General features: G+C 32.3%; 1 protein-coding gene across 10 annotated transcripts in view; it reads left to right on the plus strand.

Annotated features, from left to right (window-relative positions):
- Nucleotides 1-22,501, plus strand: part of LOC106875793 (uncharacterized) — a 605,848-nt gene that overhangs the window by 52,966 nt on the left and 530,381 nt on the right. For 8 of the 10 annotated variants that reach the window (XM_052968187.1, XM_052968184.1, XM_052968189.1 and 5 more), the window contains one exon: nt 2,813-2,875. The exons of the other annotated variants lie outside the window; for them this stretch is intronic. In XM_052968187.1, coding sequence (XP_052824147.1) covers nt 2,813-2,875 — 63 coding nt within the window. The remainder of the gene's footprint in view (nt 1-2,812; nt 2,876-22,501) is intronic. 10 annotated transcript variants of the gene reach the window in all.

Raw genomic sequence — 22,501 nt, forward strand, 5'->3', positions numbered from 1 at the left:
TATATATATATATATATATTTATGCATGTATCTGTGTGCTTGTTTAAATTTTGCTACTATGAAAGTTGTGATATACAGGCAGTGTGGTTGTTATGAGTTCTTTTATAAAGAAATCATCAGCCTGCTTCATACTTTCAGAGCCATTTGGAATAAGAGATCTCTTACTTGAAAAACAGGTGAAGGTTAGTAACTAGAGTGGCTTCTGACAATAACACAATGTCAAGATTGCATATTTATCTGACCCATGCAAGTGTGGTAAAACTAGCATAAAAACGAAATGAATGAATTAGCTTTCAATTGTTATTTGAGCTCTGATTGAGCAAACATTGATTGAGCATAAGAGATTCCAGGCACAACCATCCTTATTTTTTTAAATATAGGACTACATTGTCCAATGAATCCTGCCTTTATTAAAATAGTTGGTATGATGGTTGAGATTTGACTGCTACCTCTAGCAGTCCAAGTGAACATGTAGAAGCTGCTTTGTTTGTACTTTTCTGTTTTGTGTATATGATTATTCATATTTTAAAGAATAATTTTGTGAAGACCACTGATTATTTCAATGTTTACACACAGCAGTGATCACCATAATCACAAATTGTGAGTACCTATGAGGAATACTTAAAATAAGTTAATTTATTACTAACATTCATTTCTTGGGTTATGTTGTTTTTGCAATTTTTGTAGTTTTAAAGGATTTCTTGATTTTCTTGATTTCTTTTTTTTCATTTTTTTTAAAGTAAATCCAAGATTTTGATAAATTTTGATTCATCCTCTACATTGAAATCTCAAGAAATGTGTAAAATAGAGATTAATACAAATCAAATTTTAAACCAAGAATTTTGCATTAATAGGAAAAAAATTACCATTAAATAACATTATTCATCATTACAAGGCAATTTTCAAGCTGTTAGCAAGATTAGTGTTCCCATGTTTAATGCAAAGACCATAAAAAAACTAACTAGAAATAATATGCAGAGAGGAAAATGCTGATATTAGCCAAGTGTAATATAATTTTAACTAAAATAAAAGGGATGATAGTGGGCATGTTTAAGGTTTTCTCTAACTTCAAAATTAATGGTTCTAACCAAGTCTAATTCCTTACACCAATAAATTTACTATACTATGATGCATATAGTTACATTTGCAGGTGAATATAGTTACTTAGTGAATCAATATTCACTACTTCAGTGATTATTGGATCACTAAACTTGTTGATATATGGAATTAGAACAAGAAATAATAATAATAAGGGGCATTGTCTTCAGAATTTTAGTCTTATTACCTTAAACCAATGGTTCCCAAAGTAAGCAGTTTTGCCCCCCTGGGGCGGTGGAAATTTCCAAGGTGGTGTTGAAGAAAAGTGGCGTGATAATGGAGTAGTGAATCATGCAAAGATTGAGGTGATAATGGGGTGGCGATTCATGTAAAAACAACAAAATATGAGTTCATTAGGCTAAGTTTTATTTGTGAAATACAGTTGCTTTGAATTTGCTTCACAAAGAGGTCTGTGTTTGTGAAGGTTAGATGGGGTGGGGACGCTAGGAATGTGGCCTGGGTGTTAAGGGGGCAACAGCCTGAAAAAGTTTGGGAACCACGGCCTTAAACTATGCTTTCTTAAAACTGAAATATTCAACTATAGCATTGCACATTTTAGCAAGTTATAAAAGAATTAAAAGCTCTTAAGTTTTTTTTCTTTATAAAATCTGAAACCTTACAAAAGACAAATCAGTTCAGTTGCTTTTTTGGCTTTTGCTATTTGACATTTTAAAGTAATCAAGTTCTTGAAATAACAGTTTCTACATGTTGTTCTGAAGTCTGCTCTAATTTGTTGATAAACATTGTGTTTTAGAAATGGCTTGACGAGCTTTATTATACTCATAATTATTTCCTTCTTAGAAATATTTATAAAAAGAAGGGACAACTAAAACAATCCTGACATCTTGTAGAATTTTATTTTATCAGCTTTAGAAGAATATTGCAATATTGAGGCAGTGAACTAAATATCATCAGCTTGTCTCATCATCCAAACTAAAAATGAAGGCAATTAACCAAAACCATAATTGTATCTCATGCTGAATTAGGAAGTTGCCATAAAGTATTTCACAATACAGACATACTGTAATGCTATGAGAGAAATAAGCTGACCTTAAATGAGCGAGTGACAAATATTTCATATTTCAATGATTGAAGCAATTTTGTTTTGAATTACTGAGTAATTTATCTTTCCTTTATTATTACAATCCTGCTTCTGTCATATTTTATACTTGCCAAATAATTTATTGGGTATCTCCATAAATATGAATTTACTCCAAACAATAATTTCTGAGCTTAGCTTTATTTCCAAAACCAATTAACTCCATTAGAACAATGCAGGGTCATTTTTGTAATGGGATGAACTGGTTTTGATTCTCTTGAAATCTGTGTAACAGTTACATATCATTGGTTTCAAATTCTGGCACAAAGCCTGCAATTTTAGCAGGAGGGTTGAAGCTGATTACAGTGATCAACTGGTACTTATTTTATTGACCCTAAAAGGATGAAAGGCAAAGTAGACTCTGGCAGAATTTGAACTCAGAACGTAAAGATGGATGAAATGCTGCTAAAAATTTTGCCCAGTATGCAAACAATTCTGCTTTAACTTTCTGCAAACTTTCTCACAAAGTTTCATTGACAGTACAGGTTCATAGTTAATTCTCATTCTACTACCTATCTGTAATATTGTAAATACTTCAGATTATAATCTCCTCCGTTAAACATGGACCAAATACTTTTTAAATAGTAGCTATAGTTTCAGTTGATATGTTCACAGGTCAAATTCAGCAAAGCGGCTGGATTTTATATCTCAAGAAATGCAATTACAAAGAAGACTGAGGTTAGTTTTTAGTTTCATCTCTTCTATTATGAATCCTGCTATTTCATAACTAACCCATCGACTTTTAACACTTACAATGATGTGGTTTTGGAATTTAAACTTGCAAGAATATTTAAATTTTGATTTTGAATCCTAAAAAGTCTTAAAATGGATGTACCAATGCTTATAATGACTAGATTTCCCATATTAACATAATGTGTTATTAACAAAGCATGTTTTCAATAATAATTCCTGTTTATTTTATCAAAGCAACCTTATTTGTTGTAAAATATTGATTCTGGATAACAGTTAGATCATATGTATATAATCAACTGGCATGCGTTGATTTTAAGTGATATGGTGAACTTATTTCTCTTGCTTTTTGTGAATAATCATGACAGTGAAGCAATGCAGAACTTAACTCTTGCCTGCTACAGCCATTGTTGCATTTTCAGTTTTTCTGGGTGAAAGTAAATCCCAGTTGCACAATTAAGTAAGTAGACATATGACATCCTCATCATCATTAAATGTTTGTTTTCCAAGCTGGCATGAGTGAGATGGTCTGACAGGAACTGACAAACCAGAAGGCTGCATCAAGTTCCAATGTCTGCTTTGGTATGGTTTTTATGACTAAATGCCTTTCCTAATGTTAACCTTTTACAGTGTGTACTGGATGCTTTTTATGTGGCTATAACAGCTTACAATTAACTAAATTTACAAAAACTTATCTTAAAAGTATTAAAGTTGCTCTGCTATAGAGAAACAAGACTAACACGATTATAACTGTAATAAATATTAAAATGCTTTGTTGTTTTATACTTTAGTGAAAGATTTCTAAAAGGGACACTCTAGCATATTTTAGATAACTAATAAAAAATATCTCATTGTTATGCTTAGAAAATTATATATAAAATATTTTTCTGAATATAGTAACTACTTGTGATTTAACAATATCCTAAGCTATGATATATTATGCATAGCAGAAAGTAACTTTCTGTAAAGTCTACCAGTTGAAGTATATTACTTTTATGAACTGATTGTATATTTCTATGGACTCAGAGAAATAATTCATTTTTATCTAAAATTCAGCAATCCAATAAGATTTCAGGAGCATTAAAAAAAATCAACAAAAACTGCAACAACAAACAGAAGTACAGTAATCCCTCACCATAACATCGTTCACCTATTGCAGTTTATTATTTAAGCTTACATCGATTTCTCTGTGGTGTTGTTTTGCATTTATAATAAACTAAATATGTACAAATTATAAAAAATAATATATAAAAAATATACAGTACAATACTGTTGCTACTTCGTGGATTTTCACCTATCGTGGGTGGGGGGACGTAACACCAGTGATAGTCGATGGATTACTGTAAACAGTTATGAATTTTATGCTGCAAGGAAGAAATACAGGGAAGTTCAACATTTCAAACTGTGGGCCTTTGTCAAAAGACTGCGGTAAAAGTAAAAAAGAAAATTACTTAAAATGTTTGGTATAGATTAATCTTTAGGATTTTTTAGGTTCTACAGTAGTCAAATCATTGACCTATAATTTTTAATATTTGATATTGACATGAAAAAATTTATTGTTGTTACTGCTTGCCCCAATTCAGCTCTGATCACAGGTGTTCCAACCATGATCATCTAACCTTAAATTATCCAATACATCTTTTACTTTTTTCTTAGACAGTGAAATGTAATTTAAGATGAGCTTCGTAGAGGTTTTCATAGTTGGAGCAATCAAAGCTGAAAGTATTAATTTTTAATAGTTTACAAGGTTGCCATCAAATCATCTGTTAAATATTTTAACATTTTATGTATGCCACATCTATTGGGATATTTCGTTAAAATCTCATTAAAGATATGTTTCTATCTTCATTTTATTAGCCACTGATGGTTTTAACCATAAAAAAATGATGTATCTTATTAGGTGAGAGATTAAAAAAATTATTTTTATTAAATATAGTCATGTTATTAAATATAAACTTTCTGTTAATTTTTCCTGCAGCACTAGTATATTTATTTTGAAAGCATAACAGTTAAATTTATAAATAATTTCATAACATAAATACTATTTTTAGTTCACTAACACTTTACATCACAATCTTCTAAATATAATGTTCAAACTCATTTTGCAAATAGAGAAAGTGCTTATATTGATTAAATGTCTAAATGCCCGAGATAATAAAATTATTACAGTTTATCAGACAATTAACCTCATCTGTGGAGGTATAATATTTCAAAATATTTACATCTTCACTGTTTCAATTGGTTTAAGCTCCAGCCATCAACAAGTGTCTTATTTCTAACAGCATTCATAACATCAAACTGAATTAAAAGTTGTAGACTATTTCTCGACTAAGGCTGGTATTTCATAAACCCAGTCTGATACTAGATACACCTTCTTATCATGACAAGAACTGTATAATGGAAGTGTAACAGCTTATCAAATCATAGAGATGTAGTCTTTGTAATATCCAGAATTATAATAGTACTGCTGTATACTAATTGCTATTATTCATAGTTATATTTTTTAACAACAGAAAAATGAAGAAAAAAGAATCAAATTTCTCCTTTAAAAAAAACGCATCAGAATAAATACACAATTCTAGCTCAAAATATAAGGAATAATGCAATTGATGCGTTTGCAGGCTGCTTACTGATTTATTGTGCAACAAGTTTTACTGTGAAATACATTATGAAAATATTGTCAAGATGAAGTAAAGTTAAATATACTCTGCTTGTATATTCATATATTTATATATATAATTGATTGACAGAATTAAAGCATCAAACGAAATGTCATGTAGCTCTTTACATTCTTAATTCAGATCTTAGAGAGGGCCATTCTGCTGTCCATTCTTAGGTCACAAACAAATACTAGGTCTTATTTTAATCAACTGTAACCTTCCCAGAAATGTGTGGCCCTTATGCTCATATTACAAATCAATCTATTGAAAATGTTGGAAGAATGCTAATTCATTTCCTGTTGGTTTATTGTTTCTTTGTCTAAAAACTGTTGTCAGGGGTCTCTATATGCTTTCAAGTCATTTGATAAAGAAAGATTGTAAGTGACTATCTATGAATAGTTTGTGATCTCATAACTTTTACAGTGGAACCTGGGCTCTCATCACAAACAAATCAGTTTATGAACAATTTTTCAAACATAAAACATCTTGAGTGATGTATGGTGTCTTGAGTAAGGAACATAAAAGCCAGCAACAACAGCTGGTAATATCAGTGGGAAAGTGTCTGTTACTGTCTAGCTTTCATTCAGTGCATGGCTTTGCTCAAATTCACTTTGCCTTCTTTTGAATTTCCTATGAGGAAAATAGTTTTGATTTACAGACATTTTAGGTGATGAATGGCCTTCAGGAACAAATTAAATTCATAATCTAAGGTTCCACTGCATCTGTGTGTTTCAAATCCCCTCTCATAGGATTTTCATTATTCATTTATTTAAAATTACAATTGGTGAACAATAGTGTCATTGGTTACAGGTCCCTAGCACATCAACCACCACTGGTTCTCTGTTATTTCTGAAGGTTAGAGTGCCAAGGGTGTCTCTGTAATTTTGTGTACACCAAATATTCCAAAGGGTTTCATTTAAAGAACACACCAGTTTTTCAGTTTTCTCTACATCTTTATACACACATATGCACACAGTCGTACATACACACAAACACACACACACACATGGGTTTCTGCACAATTTCCATCAACCTCATTCACTCACAGGATATTGGCCGTCCATTGATATTCAAATCTTTGTTCAAATGGTTATAATTTAACTGATGTGACTGCATAACAAAATATATCAATGCTGTTTGATGGATTTATTGTTTCATAGGACATTACATATTCATTATAATCAGTTTGTATTTCAAACAGGAAAGAGCAATAATAAGTTGTAGTATATTTTCCATTAATTATGCATAGATAATTGCAATTGAAATTTCTGAATTTCTGAATGTATATGAAAGTGTGTAGTTTTCAACAACTCAAGATCAATATTATCTGGTAAACTCAACGTAAATGATTTAGATTTTACTATGTATATTCTTTATCAACCAAAGAAATGTGTGTGTGTGATGAAATTCTTGGTTTTTGTTATATCACAAAGCCACCTAAAGTTACAAATCCAACACCTGGCTTCTCTGAAAAGTTTCCTTTTTCCATAAGATTATTGATTTTATATTAAAACCCCCACGTCATCATTTCTAGTTTATCCATGTAAAGAGTATTTTCTTCCCATTTTTGGATTTTATACAAAGCTGAAGAAAACTATCAGCCTATCTCTGTCATAGTATTTTTGTGTTTCGTGCATATAGCTGGACTGCTTTAAATGGTGTTGACATTATGACTACCAATCTTTCCAATATTACTATTTCTGACAACCATGTCATGAAAGTGGATATGATTGTTTACTTAAAAAAAACTCCTTTTAATAATGTCATATACATGCATCTTCTCTTTCAGTTTTAACGTTTGTATATATTGCATACTTCATCTTGTGGCAAAAGCTGAAGATATTGGTAATTTCCTAGTATGAAGAAGAGAAATCGTTTTCACTGAACCAGCTTTTATTTGTGGCTCTATTCGTCAGATCTGAAAACTAAAAAATGTACCACCTCACCTCGCCAAAATTGTATTGTGAGGTGTTGTCATCAGTGGTGGGAACATTGTTGTTGCTTCACTTTAAATTGACATTGACCAATCAGAGCCATGATCAGAAGAACTCTAGCCATGACTATTCCATCTTTTTTGTAAAAACACAGCAAAAACTTTATAAAATAAAGTCACACTCAATGCAGGAATACCCTGCATTCAATATGACATTATTGCATGAAGCATTGAACTTTAATTCAAAGTTTGAAGTTGAGCTTTAATTCAAGTCAATGATGGCTTTAAGGATATCCAACCATAGAATCCATGCCAAAGCTGACACTGGAGCTCAACATGACCCTGAGGCTTGCCATATCCTCCAAACCATCCAACCTACATTGGCTTGGAAAATGGACATTTAATGATGATAATGAAGTAATGTTTACATATTGAAAGGCAGTGAGCTAGCAGAATCATTGGCATGCTGGACAAAATGCTTAGTGACTTTTTGTCCATCTTTACGTTCTGAGGTCAAATTTTGCTAAGGTTGACTTTACCTTTCACCCTTTCAGGGTCAATAAAATATGTACTAGTTGAGCACTGAGGTCGAAATTGCTGGTCTTGTGCCAAAATTTGAAATCAGTTTTTGCTTATTGTTTGGAGCAAGTGTTTTTAGACCTGAAATCTGTTTACTGTAAAACAAACATGGAGTAGTGTGACATACTTTCCGAAATTATTGTAAACTGAACCAAGAAGAGTAATTCAGCATGGGCTCACAGAGCAGCTACCAAGGAGTCACATAGACCTAGGGGCCCAATGCTAATTTAAGTATGTTGTGGCTCACTATCAATAAATAATATTATAGACTCCAGTGCACTGTTTGGCCCAGGGGTGGAGGATTACCTTGCCGTTAAAATGGCCGTGAGAGTAATATCCCTTAAAGATATAACCCCCAAAACAATAATAGGTTTGAACTAATGACTATGTGAATCTAATAGTCATCATGTCTTGGTTGGATAGTTACAGTAACTATGCAGACAATTTGATTAATGCAAGAATTCCTACTGAGAACAGATACAAACATAGTTAGCCATACACAACTGCACAGTTTATGAAGAGGTTGGTGTAAAATGGAAGAAGTAAACAATTAGTTTACTTTTTTATGAGAATATTTTTTTATGAGAATATTTACTTTTTTATGAGAATATTTACTGATCAGAATATATTTCATAAATGAACTAAAAAGATTGTAAAATTTTATATTTTTGATACACCTGTAGTGACTCATGTAAAGTTTTAGTTGTTCATCAATTTAATGTTTATTTGGTCAAGCAGGAATGAGTCATCAAGGTCCACATCATTTTGCATACACAGCAATAGAGAAAATTGGTCAACAATGTGCACTGCATGCATTTTATCACACCACTAGAACTAGAGTGGTCATCATATCTACAACGACTAAAGAGTGCCTTCTATTCTGTATCACTTCTTATTTAGAGTATAGGTGGATAGCTTGCAATGCAGCCTGCAAAGTCATATTTCACTTATACATACCATTTTGGTGCATGTTTTGTACAAATGGATGTGTATTTTAGAGCGTATATGAAATACATTTTGCTATGGCACTGGCACTAGAGAGATTGTCCTATATAAGGATATCTAAAGGTTGTCACTCTTCCCTGTACCAGTTCTTATTCAGAGTTATTCTTCGGTAATACCAAGCACTTTTGTTGTCACCAGGCTGAGAGCTTTTATCAGCTATTTCTTGTGGGGAAAAATGGGGGTCGAATTAGTGGGGCTAGACAGAGGAGACAGTAAAAGGCTTGATTGTATGACAATTTTCTTATTCCATGCTGGTAGGCCCCCTCATCTGGGATACCATATGTTGTGACACCTTCTCCAGTGGAAACTTGGTGTGTTCAGCTTCCAGCCCAGGATCTGATGCTCGTCAGGGTGAGAAAAGCAAACTGTCAAAGTATTGGTCAAGTCTGTGGCAATGAAGACCTCTAGTATTCTCAGCCCTCAGACCATATCCCTGTCCACTGCTATCATGGCAGAGATGGCTGTCTGCAAGTGTGAGCCCCTTGAATCAGAATGGCTCCTCCAGTGCATTTCAGTTGCCATCCTCCAACTCAATGCCTTTTCTATTTCGGTTCTCTGTGTTATGGTAAGACAGAGACCCTACAGTGGTGGTCTCACATTGTCACCATGGTACCAAGTGTAGGTGTGTTTAGTTTGCAGGAAACTCAGGCTGTTACCATGGTGTAAGGTAGTGGGGTGTATTTAATTAACAAGGGGATAATTATCATATTGACTGCTTAACCCAAATGTGGCTTATAGACTAATAGAACCTTCACCTGTGCTGTTAAGTGAGAAACTGGGATGAGAGGGGAGGGCTGGTTCAGGAAGCAAGAAAGAAAGAGACAGAATTTTATAATATTGATAGAGATTTCAAATCAGAAATATTAGATTAAACTGAAGTTTTAAAAATTGCTCTGACATTTTGTTGAATGGTTCATTGGAAAGATGTATGGGTGAACTCAGAGCTGTTTGCCATCCATTTGAATTCATATGGTGACTGTGAAGACACACCTCTCTCAGATTTAATTCAAAGACATAACTTTATATGATATTGTGAGCATGTGCATATCACCATGAAGATGAGAGAGAGAGAGAGAGAGAGAGAGAGAGAGAGAGAGAGAGAGAGAGAGAGAGAGAGAGAGAGAGAGAGAGAGAGATAACTTACAGCATTCAGAAGCTCGTGTGTCTTAGGAGTCAAAATATCCAATCAATCAGAAGAGATTGATAATTAAGCTATCATCATTGTTAGAATCAGCACACTGTAATCATCGTAATTATTGCCTCCACCACGATTATTAACATCACCACCGCTGCAGCTAGTGCCACCACCACCACCACCACCACCATCACCATCACCACCACCACCATCACCATCACCACCATCATCATCATCATCATTTTTCATCCTCGTTTTCACTGTAATCGTATCTGATTTTTCTGTGCTGGCACAAGTAGAACAGCTTTACACAATTATATATTTCCATATATTTCAAACTGCTAAGTGCTAGTAAAATACAGAAGCCAATATCTCTCATGTACATTTAGTTTGTTTTTTTTTGTTTTGTTTTTCTTTTCCACTCAAGTTGTTTTACAAGTCCCAAAATCATTCATCATCATCCTGCTTTTTGTCTGTTCACAACAGCCCTTTGCTTTCATCATGCATCTTCAAGTAGAGTGTTATAAAAACCACTCAGAACTCTTACATATTTAGTGATGTATTGAGTAATAGTTAAACCACACTTGTTAAATCCAATATTGTGCAATTTATTTTACTACTTCAGCACTCTAAGATGTCCTTTACAAGCTATTATGGTTAATACTTTAAAAATAAGTCCTGGTGTCAATTTATTCAGCTAAAACCCTTCAAGGTGATACTGCAGCATGGCTGAAACAAGTAAAAGGATAAAAGAATAAATGATAATAATAATACTGAAAACAGAGACAGAAGCACTCATGTGCAGCTCAGGAACAAGCATTAAGGACCAATTATATGAAGTGCAGAATAGTCAACACTACCAATAGTGAATAATGCAGTGAGGGATGAAATGGTATGGCACATCATTAGTGAATGCCTGAAATTGGTACGCTAATGCAAAAGATGCCATGACAATGTGGTGAGAATGATCCATTGGGAGCTCTGTGGAAATCACAGCCTACAAAGAGCAAAGACGTGGTATGAGAAAACTACAGAAGGAGTCACCGAAATTGAGAATTGCAAAATCCTGTGGGATGCAATGATCCAGTGCAATCACCCAACCAAACATCTGAAACCAGACATTGTTGTGGTGAATAAAAAAGAAAGAACATGTATGTTAATCAATGCCCGGGTGACAACAGGATCAATGTGAAAGAAGAAAAAATAAAACAATTATGACGATTTGAAGTGGGAAATATAAAGGTTGTGGTCAATGAAAAGAGTAGACGTGATACCAACAGTAAATGGTATCAGCACCCAACTACCAACATGGCTGAAAAAGACCGGTGCAAGTGTGAAGGTAGAACACCTACAAAAATCAGCATTGCTTGAAACTGCAAGAATTCTTCACATGGTTCTTGAAGCATGACCAGTAAACAAGTGTCACCTTAGTCTGCTGGCTGTGGACAGCTGATACGTTCCATCATACCCAGCAAAATAAGCTGTGAGTTTTCACATAATAATAATAATAATAATAATAATAATAATAATAATAATAATTCTTCTTCTTCTTCTTCTTCTTCTTCTTCTTCTTCTTCTTCTTCTTCTTCTTCTTCTTCTTCTTCTTCTTCTTCTTCTTCTTCTTCTTCTTCTTCTTCTTCTTCTTCTTCTTCTTATTATTATTATTATTATTATTATTATTATTATTATTATTATTATTATTATTATAAGCTGAAGGAGTGGATAGAAAAGTTTGGCTTGCAAAGGCACGCAGAATACATACAACTAGCCTGCTTATGAGGAATGACAAAGACCTTTCATAAGTTCTTGGATGGTTGAGGTCACAGGTGACGTCTCACAAGATTCGTGGCAACTTCAGTAGTGTTGGTGACCACAAATGAAAGCTCCCAGTACTCTCTGTAAAGGGGTTGTCATTTGGGAGGGAATCAACCCATAGAGACATGCCAAAGCAAACAGGACAGCACAATGATGATGTAGTCCTTAAGCTCATCAGATCCTGTCAGACCATCAAACTTATGCCAGAATTGAAGATAGGCATTAAGAGATATTGTTGTTGATGATGACGATGACAATGATGATGATGATGATGATGATGATGATGATGATGATGATGATGATGATGATGATGATGATGATGATGATGATGATGGCGACGATGGTGATGACATATTTGAGACAAATAATATTAACGTGTTCAAACGTTCTAAGCTACGTTAGCATATGTTGAATAGTTTCTCACCTGTATGTACTGAATGATTTAGAAGTCAATGTTTTACTGTTGGATGCATTTTTGTAATATGAATCAATCAACTGTGAAATGGAATTGATACCAAACCTACACACTATGTTTCAGTTAGTAGTCAAGCTATCTCACAGCATGAAGACTTATTCATGAGAAACAAAATATTCAGTCAGTCAAGGAACTGAAATTTGATGGTTACATATCTAGCTGGTTAGCACATGCCTGAGAGGAAGCATTCAGTGGAATCCTGCTAGGTGAAAGCATTAATGAATTAAACTAATTCAGAAAATATCATGTATTTTGCATTTAAACAGAAAATATAATCTACTTGCCTCAATCAATCAATGCTCAGAAATAGAAACAAGTTTCACTGAATCATTTAAGAGAACAGAATTGTATGCCTGGATCTGCAGCCTTACTGGTTGTGTACAAAAATGATACCAAATGATGCAGTTGATGTCCTATCAGTATTCACTTAGATATTTTGTTATCCAATTGATCTTACTGTGAAGAAAAATGATTTAATTTTGTTTTTTTTAAATAACATTGATATTTTGGTGTAGTTTGTGGTCTATCATGTGTTTTTTTTTTAGCTCTTCTCAGTGTCAAGTAGGTTGTGTGTTTTGAAAATAACCACACTAAGATTTGTCTGAGTTTTCAAATGTTTTATCTTTGTCTTGCTAAGTTTATAGAGGTACCTTCAATAAATTAATATTGTGAAAGTGGTACAGAGCATATAAATAACTGCGTAAATAGTCATTGGTTGACACAACCAGTTAAGTTCTGTGAATAGGCAAGAAAGATGAGAGATTACCACAGGAAAAAAATGACCAGCCTGTACAAATCATGAAATAGCTCACTTTAATTTGAATTAGCTTGCCATTAAATAACTGTTAGCCCAGAAGATTCTAGAGTCTATGTGGCAGGAAAACTTGCATGCTTCCTCTGAAGTTACTGCTTCAGCCATAAATAAGTCAACCAGTGTTGATTGATTCATGTAGGTGTCAATATATTTTATAGCAATTTTTTTCCTTTTATGGAAATATATTAGAACATGATTTTAGACTGAGACAGTCTAAGAACTTATGGTTCAAATCTCAGCTGTATATTTAAAATTTCTAATTTTGAAAGAGCCTATATTAAAATATCCATCAATCATGACCTTGAAATATATCCCTGTTTTAGATGTACTCTGTCCTTGCAAGTTGTAACAGATGACTAAAGAAACTCTGTGTTAGAAAGAATGCATTGCTTCTGGAAATCTGTTAAACCTATGCTAGTAGAGTAAAGTGGATAGAAAATGATATAAAACATATTTTCTAAACAAGAATTTCTATTACAGAGAAGACACAATGTTATATTAGCAGTCAAGAAGAGATAGAGTTTCCTTTAAATCAATGTTAGATGAGATAGATTATATGGCAAAAAATTGTATAAATATTTATTCTATAATTTCATGTACAAATATTTCTGTTTGAAAAAATAATTTTTTTGTTTGTTGAAATACAATGAATCCTGTAGGAAATAATAGAATTAATTTATCAGCTATTGATTTGAGAGTTAAGATCAATATTTGAGAATTCTTTAGAGATTTCCATTTTATTGACTTAGTCTTATGTTTTAAGGAGTTTTTAAACTATATTAATAAACACTAAACTTTAAGTTGTTATCACAGAAAGCAATCAATGTTTATCTCAGTGATTCAATCATTGAAGCTAGATGGTAATTAGTTTTGTCATCTTGTTCTTTAAAACGATATCTAGTGTTTTCTAAAATATGTAAACATTATTTTTCTTAGCAAAACTTTTGAGGTAAATTATTGTCAGAGTCAAGGTAAATGTTTTCCAAATGCTATCTTTCGTTTGTATGTGATTTAATAAAACTCAACATGTTTTGATAGTTTAATCTCTACTTGTTATCAGGTGGTGTGTTGTAACATTTATGTGCTTGAGCTGGTTCTAAACTTATGAACAATCTTTTTTTATTTTGTCTTATGGGATTTTAATATAGAGCAATTAACCAAATTCATATATTTTATATATCTTCATAATTAGCGATTTGCTTTAATGATAACAAAATTCATTATCTGAGATCAAGGTGATAAGTAAATAAGACGTTTTGTGGGAATTTAGAGGTGACCTTGTGATTAGTTCTTTGAATTTTAATACATTAAAATGTACCAATTGCATTGGTTTCTTACTTAAATCCAAGTCCATAAAGAACAAACAAAAGAAGAGATTATATGGCATTTATACCTTTCTCGAATGTATTAGTAGTTTAAGTGAAGGGAAGTGGCTTCAATTGACAAAACCTAATTACATTATTTTGTTCCCTGGGAATGCACTTCCTACCTGTATTCATCAAAATACTCAATGCTATCAATAACATTTTTTTTACTGTCTTTCACACTTTAACATACATTAATATTTTTCTTTCAGATTAATCTTTCTTTATTCTCACTAAATGTTACTTTACATTTAAATACCTTCTAGAATGTGCTATACATTTGTATAGTGCACCTTATAATTAAGTAGAAATCTATAATACATCACTTCAAGGTATCCATGAGTAACGAAATTTCCTTTGTTATAAACAAGTGTAGTAATAGAGACTATTCATGAGAAACTTTTTATTACTCATTTTCTTAGAGCACTTTTCTTTACATAGAATCTAATTTATAATGACTCTGTTAGCAATTTATTGATCCCAACTAGATGTATTTTAATTATCATCTCTTAATCCACTATTCAGATATCTATTATGATTGGTAATAATTAGTGGAATCCATTTCACTAGTCTTGCTTTTAAACATTCTCAAATGTAACTAACTTATTTTATTCATTTCATTATGGTAACTGTTTTAGCAAAGCTAATTGCATTAATGCTGTAGTGTGAACAATAGCTGCAACATTAACTCAGTGATACAGTTTGTAATTTTAAGTTGTTACCTGTAGGCTATTCACTTCTGGGAGTAAGCAGTAACATTGCAGACTGTACATTTGATATGGAAATGAATAACCTTTTGAAGGCACAAAAAAATTCCTCATTTTGCTTAGATTGTTATCTTTGTTTTCATTCTTAAAATAATACCAAGCACATACTGCAAAAAGTGTTACAAAAGCTGACCATATCAAGTCACTTCTTATACTATATCAGGAACTTCATTAAACATTATTTTGTACTATTTGTAGTCATTTTAAGATCTGGCAGTCGATAATGGTTACACTATATTTTGCAGATATAATTTAATAAGACCAAAACATGTTTGGACTTGTCACTGTGTTATTCAAGATTAAACCTATTATCCACTACATTCAAACTTTAATTAATTTAAACTTTGTGGTTATCTCACCCTGCTTTTCTTGACCAGAATTAATTAATCATTAAGGTAATGATTTCACCCACTTCTTACAAAGTGCATTAATTTAATTAATTAAATTTCTTAGCTCGCTACATTAATAATATTAGCACCAACTTATTATTAGTGTAGGAAGTAGTTTGTCAATGTGGAGAACATTGAATAGAGGTACCCAGAAAAATATCTCAGCCATTTTCGAGGTCAGTATATCATTTTCTTTGTCTTGACATCTTGAATCCAGAAAAGTTGGGAGGAAGAACCAGTGAGGCTTGCAATAAGGCCGAAAATCCAGTTGAAAAAAGTTGTACCTCGATGCTATTGACACAACCTAAACCCACCCAAAATCACTCACCCAAACTCGGACCAGAGAGTTTAGCAACACACCATCATAAGCACACTCAATCAATAACTTTAGTGTGACTCCTGTATTGTTTTTCAAGGTGTTATGACTCATTTAATAATATTCCTCTTTACCACCATAACGATAATGAGTTATTATCTAACTATCTTGTCTTACTGACCATCTTAAAGATACTTACCTTGGTATCTTAAAATACAGACAATACCTGTGGAGGGTTTCTGTATGTTTTTTCTAGGTATTATGGCTAAAATATGCAATGTGATACACCATTTCATTGTGCCAGTATATTCTACAAAATGAGAAATATGCAATCATTGTTTCATCTTTCAGATGCATACATAAATAAATAATTTTTCATAGGTGGAATGATTAGAAGAGGTCTTCACGGTCAAGTCAAGACCAAAACCAGCTTCCTAATTTTATTCCTTGCCAAGATATCGTATTCTGAAAATCAAAAAACTTTGACTGCATTTCTCTTGGTTTTTAAGTTGTGGCACTTACAACAGTCTGTTACTAAATGCCTCATTTGTAATTGTTAAAAATATCATGTAAAAACTTTTTGAATATCTTCCAGTTGACATGTCCTTTGGAAAAATAAAACAAAAGAAAGAAAAAGCCTGATTTGAATTATGCTTCAAACAACATCAATGAAACATTAGCAGCATTGTATAATTTATCACTGTAGGGAAAATTATACTTAAACAATATGCCAACAGTACTTGCCATGTGTGATAATGTAGCAACTTTTTTGTTGCTACTCATAAAAAAACAACTGCTTTTATTTTCAAGATAGAATCACTACATCATAAGATTGATTATATCATATTTAGCATCTTCTGCCAGCATAAGCATCACAGATCACAGGGCTCTTTCATTTAAAGAACATTTGAAATACTAAATATTGGGAATGGATTTTTCACCAACATATGACAGCAGTGATAGTAATCATTATAATGATTTTTTCCTTATGCTTAATAATGATGTTTCTATCGTATGTGTTAGTTCACCTTTAATTATTTGATAAATTATTTTCATATCATTTGCATTTTTGCCTTAATTAAAGAACAAAAGTAGTCTGATTTTAAACTTACTAATGGAGTAAAATATACATCACTGAGAATATCTAATAAGAATGAAACATATCCTTTGATTCTATCAGTTGGCTTTAAGAACAAGATTCACTCCCATCAGTATCATCTTCATTTAAAGCATCTCAAGAAGTTTCTGTTTACAGGCAGTATCGGTGATCTCAGCTGAAGTTTTACAGCTCACTATAATACATGTGCAAGAGCCTTCAGTGTCTGATTTAAGCCTCAAACTCTGCATGTTCATTTGGTCAATAAGAACAGAGAGGAAAATGACCTTTCTTGCATACAGCTTTTATTTTAATATTGAAGCAGTTTAAAGAAATGGCATTGATTTTATATAAAATTATTGCAGTAGTCATAAAGATTTCAAAATGCTTTCTCTATCCTTTGAATTTTTACATTCCAGTAGAGAAGAGGAAAGGGAATAAATTAGAATATTGACCAACAATAGTTGTTAGTGAAGAAAATGATGTCATGAAATAATTAACAGAACAAAAAAAGACATTTATCTTAATTACCTTTTATTACAACCAATAAATAATCTTAAGTGAAACAAATCACTTCCTACAAGAGTGACACTATCCAGCTCTCTCTAAAGAAACATTTGATAATAATGATACTAAATTATTCAGTAAAATAATTTGGGTATTTAAGCCACAATATCGTGCTTATATGTCTGCCAGCAAATGTATTTCATGTTCAACGTTGATGGATTTCATCAGTTTCAGTACTCTTTTACTCTTTTACTTGTTTCAGTTATTTTGACTGTGGCCATGCTGGAGCACCGACTTTAGTCAAGCAAATCGACCCCAGGACTTATTCTTTGTAAGCCTAGTACTTATTCTATCGGTCTCTTTTGCTGAACTACTAAGTTACGGGGACGTAAACACACCAGCATCAGTTGTCAAGCGATGTTGGGACACACATACACACAAACATATACACACACATGCATACATATATATATATATATATATATATATATATATATGATGATGATGATGATATATATATATATATATATATATATACGATGGGTTTCTTTCAGTTTCCATCTATCAAATCCACTTTGGTCAGCCCGAGGCTATAGTAGAAGACACTTGCCCAAGGTGCCACGCAGTGGGACTGAACCGAGAACCATGTGGTTGGTAAGCAAGCTACTTATCACACAGCCACAGTACTGTTAATAATCTGAGTTCTTTCTGTAGTTTAATCTTCAAATCCTTTTCTAGCAACACTTAATATGCATTCTTATGCAGAGTTAATCCATTTTCTGTATGATGTATTTCATCATCATTGAAATTGTATTCACTTGTCGAATTTAGAAGAAAAACCACCAGATTCCTATATAATGGTTATTCTCTGACCAGAGAATATACAATATATTCATAGTTATATCAAGTTATATCAATATATTCATAGTTATATCATAGTTATATCATAGTTATATCATAGTTATATCATAGTTATATCATAGTTATATCAAGTTCTATATATACGTCATAGTTATATCAAGCTGATAAAATCCAGTAACATTGAAATTGTTGTACTTTTATGATATTGAGTGCTTACTGTAGAGGTTTTCATCTGAAAATTGTTTTACACTGAATTTCTTATATGGAACTAATTCTGCTATTTGCTGTGTAGTGTATTATGTAAATACTTGTTTTATTCATTAGTTACAATGAACTTCTCACTAAAATAGATTCCATCTGAAGGAGTCAAATAAATAGTCTTAATGCAAATTATTGTTAATTAACCCAACTTTCTAGCTTTTGTGGGTTTTTCCTTTACATATATCTTCTTAGAATGTCGATTTTTTCTAAGCTTTTTTTTTATTAACTATTATTATCATGGCAATAACTAATGTTATTATATTTAAACCGTCTTTAAAACCAGGCTTTTCTTCTTTTTTTTTTGTTTTTGCATGGTCGCAGTCTAATGACTGAAACAAATAAAAGAATAAACTACATTTCCTACATATTATCGTTTACCCAGGTGCTAATCTTATAAAGATAATAATTAAGATATTTTTATTTGAGGTTAAATAACATTAAATTGGAGAGACTCAAAGTATGAACATTTTTCAGTCAATCAGTTCACCTTTAATATAATTAAAAGCACAGAATACAAAACACCTCCACATTAACTTTTGTACTATTTTCTTAGGCAATTTCTTTATTTATCAGTGATAGAATTTGCTTTTAGGGTAATTTCTCTATTTATCTGACTGAATTTGCTTCAGGAAAATTTACATTTCTCTTTTTTAAATCATGTTCATGTTTTGTCTGGAGGTGTTTTTACATTCATAAGTTTTATAATGAAGTCTTTGGTTGCTTTTCTGCTTCTGTCACTTCAAGTATGTTTGTGCATTGTAAACTAAAATAAATATTTAAAATTTAATTTCTTATTAGTAACTCAAGTTTCTCTCATGCACTTTTCTTTCTTACAAATCATTGAAAAAAGAATGTACTAAAAAAGTATCGTTGTAAGATAAAATTATATCAATGTTCTTGTCTATTGATCGACACAACAACCCTGGAGTATATCAGTATCTTAACATGTAATTCATAATTTTGACAAAACAAGCTATCCTCTAAACTATGATAATAAATAAAAAAAGAATCATGGAGTCAACAAATTTTTAAAGTTTATGAGGTGTCAAATACAGAAATCAACGAGGATATTTCCCAAGATATTGTTGTCATAGATATATTGCAAAACTGCCAGATTAAAATTTAAAAACAAGTAAGCCATTTTGCGATATTTCAATATGAAGTTGAAATGTTGGGAAATATTTTATGATTTCAAACGAATATTCAGTAGTTAACCTTTTTGTTACCAACTCATCTCTGACTGGCCTTGGTTCTATGATATAAACTTTCTATTTTAAAGTGGTCTAAATTAAAACCTTTTTATCAATATTTCATGTTAATTTATGTTCCAAACACTAGCTTAAGTGACAAAGCTATTTTACTACAGTCTTCATTATTTTCAAAATTAATTTATACAAAAGGAATATATTTCATAAGAAACATGGTAGCAAAATGGACTATATTACATTTCCACCTAACTTGGGAGCTGTGATTTTATATTGCTTCACTTGTTCTTCCTCATCAAGCATCATTGCTGTGTTAAGAGTTTACAAAGTTCTAGTAAGATCTACATTGAATTGATGTTCACATGTTCACTACTACACAGACCAATATCCTGCAAATCATTCAAAAGATAATTGTCTGATTGATCAACAAACAACCACTAACTCACAGATTTGTTATTTTACCTCTCTGTCTTTTCTATCATTGCTACAATGGTCTCTGTCTCAGACCCTCTTAATTCAAAACTGTCAAATACATCTGTTTCTTCTCTTATCATTCCTGAGTTGTAGACTTAGTCTGTCATCCAAATTTAACACAACCACATTGCACTCACCTAAGGTACCTTAAGTGGAGTCTACTCTGTTGCAAATTTTCAAACAAGATTTCTGGTTTGAGTATGCTTTCCTCTGTCCCTCTCTCTCTTTCTCCCTCCTGCTAGTCTCAGAGGTCCTTAAAGGGTCATGGGAATTGACCTCCTGACTAGAAGATGAAAAATAAATCCTCGCATCATTCACTTCACAGATTATGCATTTAGCACCTTCCTAGACATTACTCTCCAGAACAAGCCCCTTCTAGAATTCCCTACCATTTCCCATTTTACTTCAGATATCAGATTGCAGATGTCTTATTCTGAACCTTAGCAGCATTGATCATTAATCTCACTAGTCTTGGAGAGCCAATAGAGTTCATAGACACTTCTTCATCTGAAAAAAAAAAAAAAAAAAAAAAAAAAAAAAAGAAAGATAGAAAGAAAAGTCCATTTTCCTCATACTAATTAATTCATTTCCATTTTCTAATACTGGCTTGTGATGGATATCTCTGTAGAATACTAATATTCAAAACGCTGTAATGTCTATGTTATTTTGGCAGTGTTTTGCAGACAGGTATGCACTAATAAGAAAAAAATGTGTGTGGACATGTGTGTTTATGAATGTGTATATATTCAGATTATGAGAGTCAATATGTTTATGCCTATGTATATGCATGCATATTTACATCAATCTATGTGAATGTGTTTATCTTACATCAGTGTATGTTTGTATGAAAAAGTGTATGAAGTTATACATTAGGGATAAACATCATTTGCAATGGTATATTAGTATGTAAATAATAGATGTTGTTCAAACTTAGAAATTTTGCTAACATTTTACATAACTCTGATCAATACTTGTGTTTGCATTCTTTCGTGTGCATATTGGCATATTCTGAGTGATTGTGAGTGGAGTCAGCATATATGTATGTGTGTGTGCAAGATGGTTACTCTGTATGTAATCTGTTTGGTTATCAATTGGTGCCACTCCTACATCATAGCTGAGTGAATATATAAATGTATAGACATATCTAAAATCCAAGACCGGCTATTAGGTTTCAAAAGTTAATGGAACCATTCTAAAATGGAAGATATATATATATATATATATATATATATATATATATATATATATATATATATAACAGTGTTATAAAAGAGCACAAATGACAACAATGGAGGAGGAGATGAATGTGGTTAAAAAGGAAGAACAAATAAGACAGGGTCAGTAGTAAGAAAAGGTAAGGTAGAGTGGGCAAAAAGGGAAAATAGTATATGTGTGTGTGTTTGTGTGCATGTAAATATGTGTGTGTGGAGGCACATGGCCTAGTGGTTAGAGCAGTGGACTCACAGTCGAGGGATTGTGGGTTCAAATCTCAGACTGGGTGATGTGTGTGTTTATGAGCGAAACACCTAAGCTCCATGCAGCTTCTGCAGAAGGTAATGGTGAACTTCTGCTGACTCTTTCGCCACAACTTTCTCTCACTCTTTTTTCCTGCATCTAGCAGCTCACCTGTGACAGACCAGCGTCTCGTCCAGGTGGGAACCTATATGCCAATGAAACCAAGAAACTGGCCCTTATGAGCCAGGCATGGCTTGAGAAGGAACAAAAAAAGAAATATATGTGTATATGTATATCTATCTTTCTATTTGTCAGCCTGTCTGTCATAACAGTGTGGCACAGGGAGATGACAAAGGAGGATATGAACAATCAGGAGAAACATAATAGATGCAGACATGCTCAATCCCTCATCAGTTATTGATCAAATATCATTGCATTTTTGACATACATGCACACTCATCCATACATATATATATATATATAGATATATATATATATATATA

This window comes from Octopus bimaculoides, chromosome 5 (genome assembly GCF_001194135.2).
Source record: "Octopus bimaculoides isolate UCB-OBI-ISO-001 chromosome 5, ASM119413v2, whole genome shotgun sequence".
Lineage (NCBI taxonomy): Eukaryota > Metazoa > Mollusca > Cephalopoda > Octopoda > Octopodidae > Octopus > Octopus bimaculoides.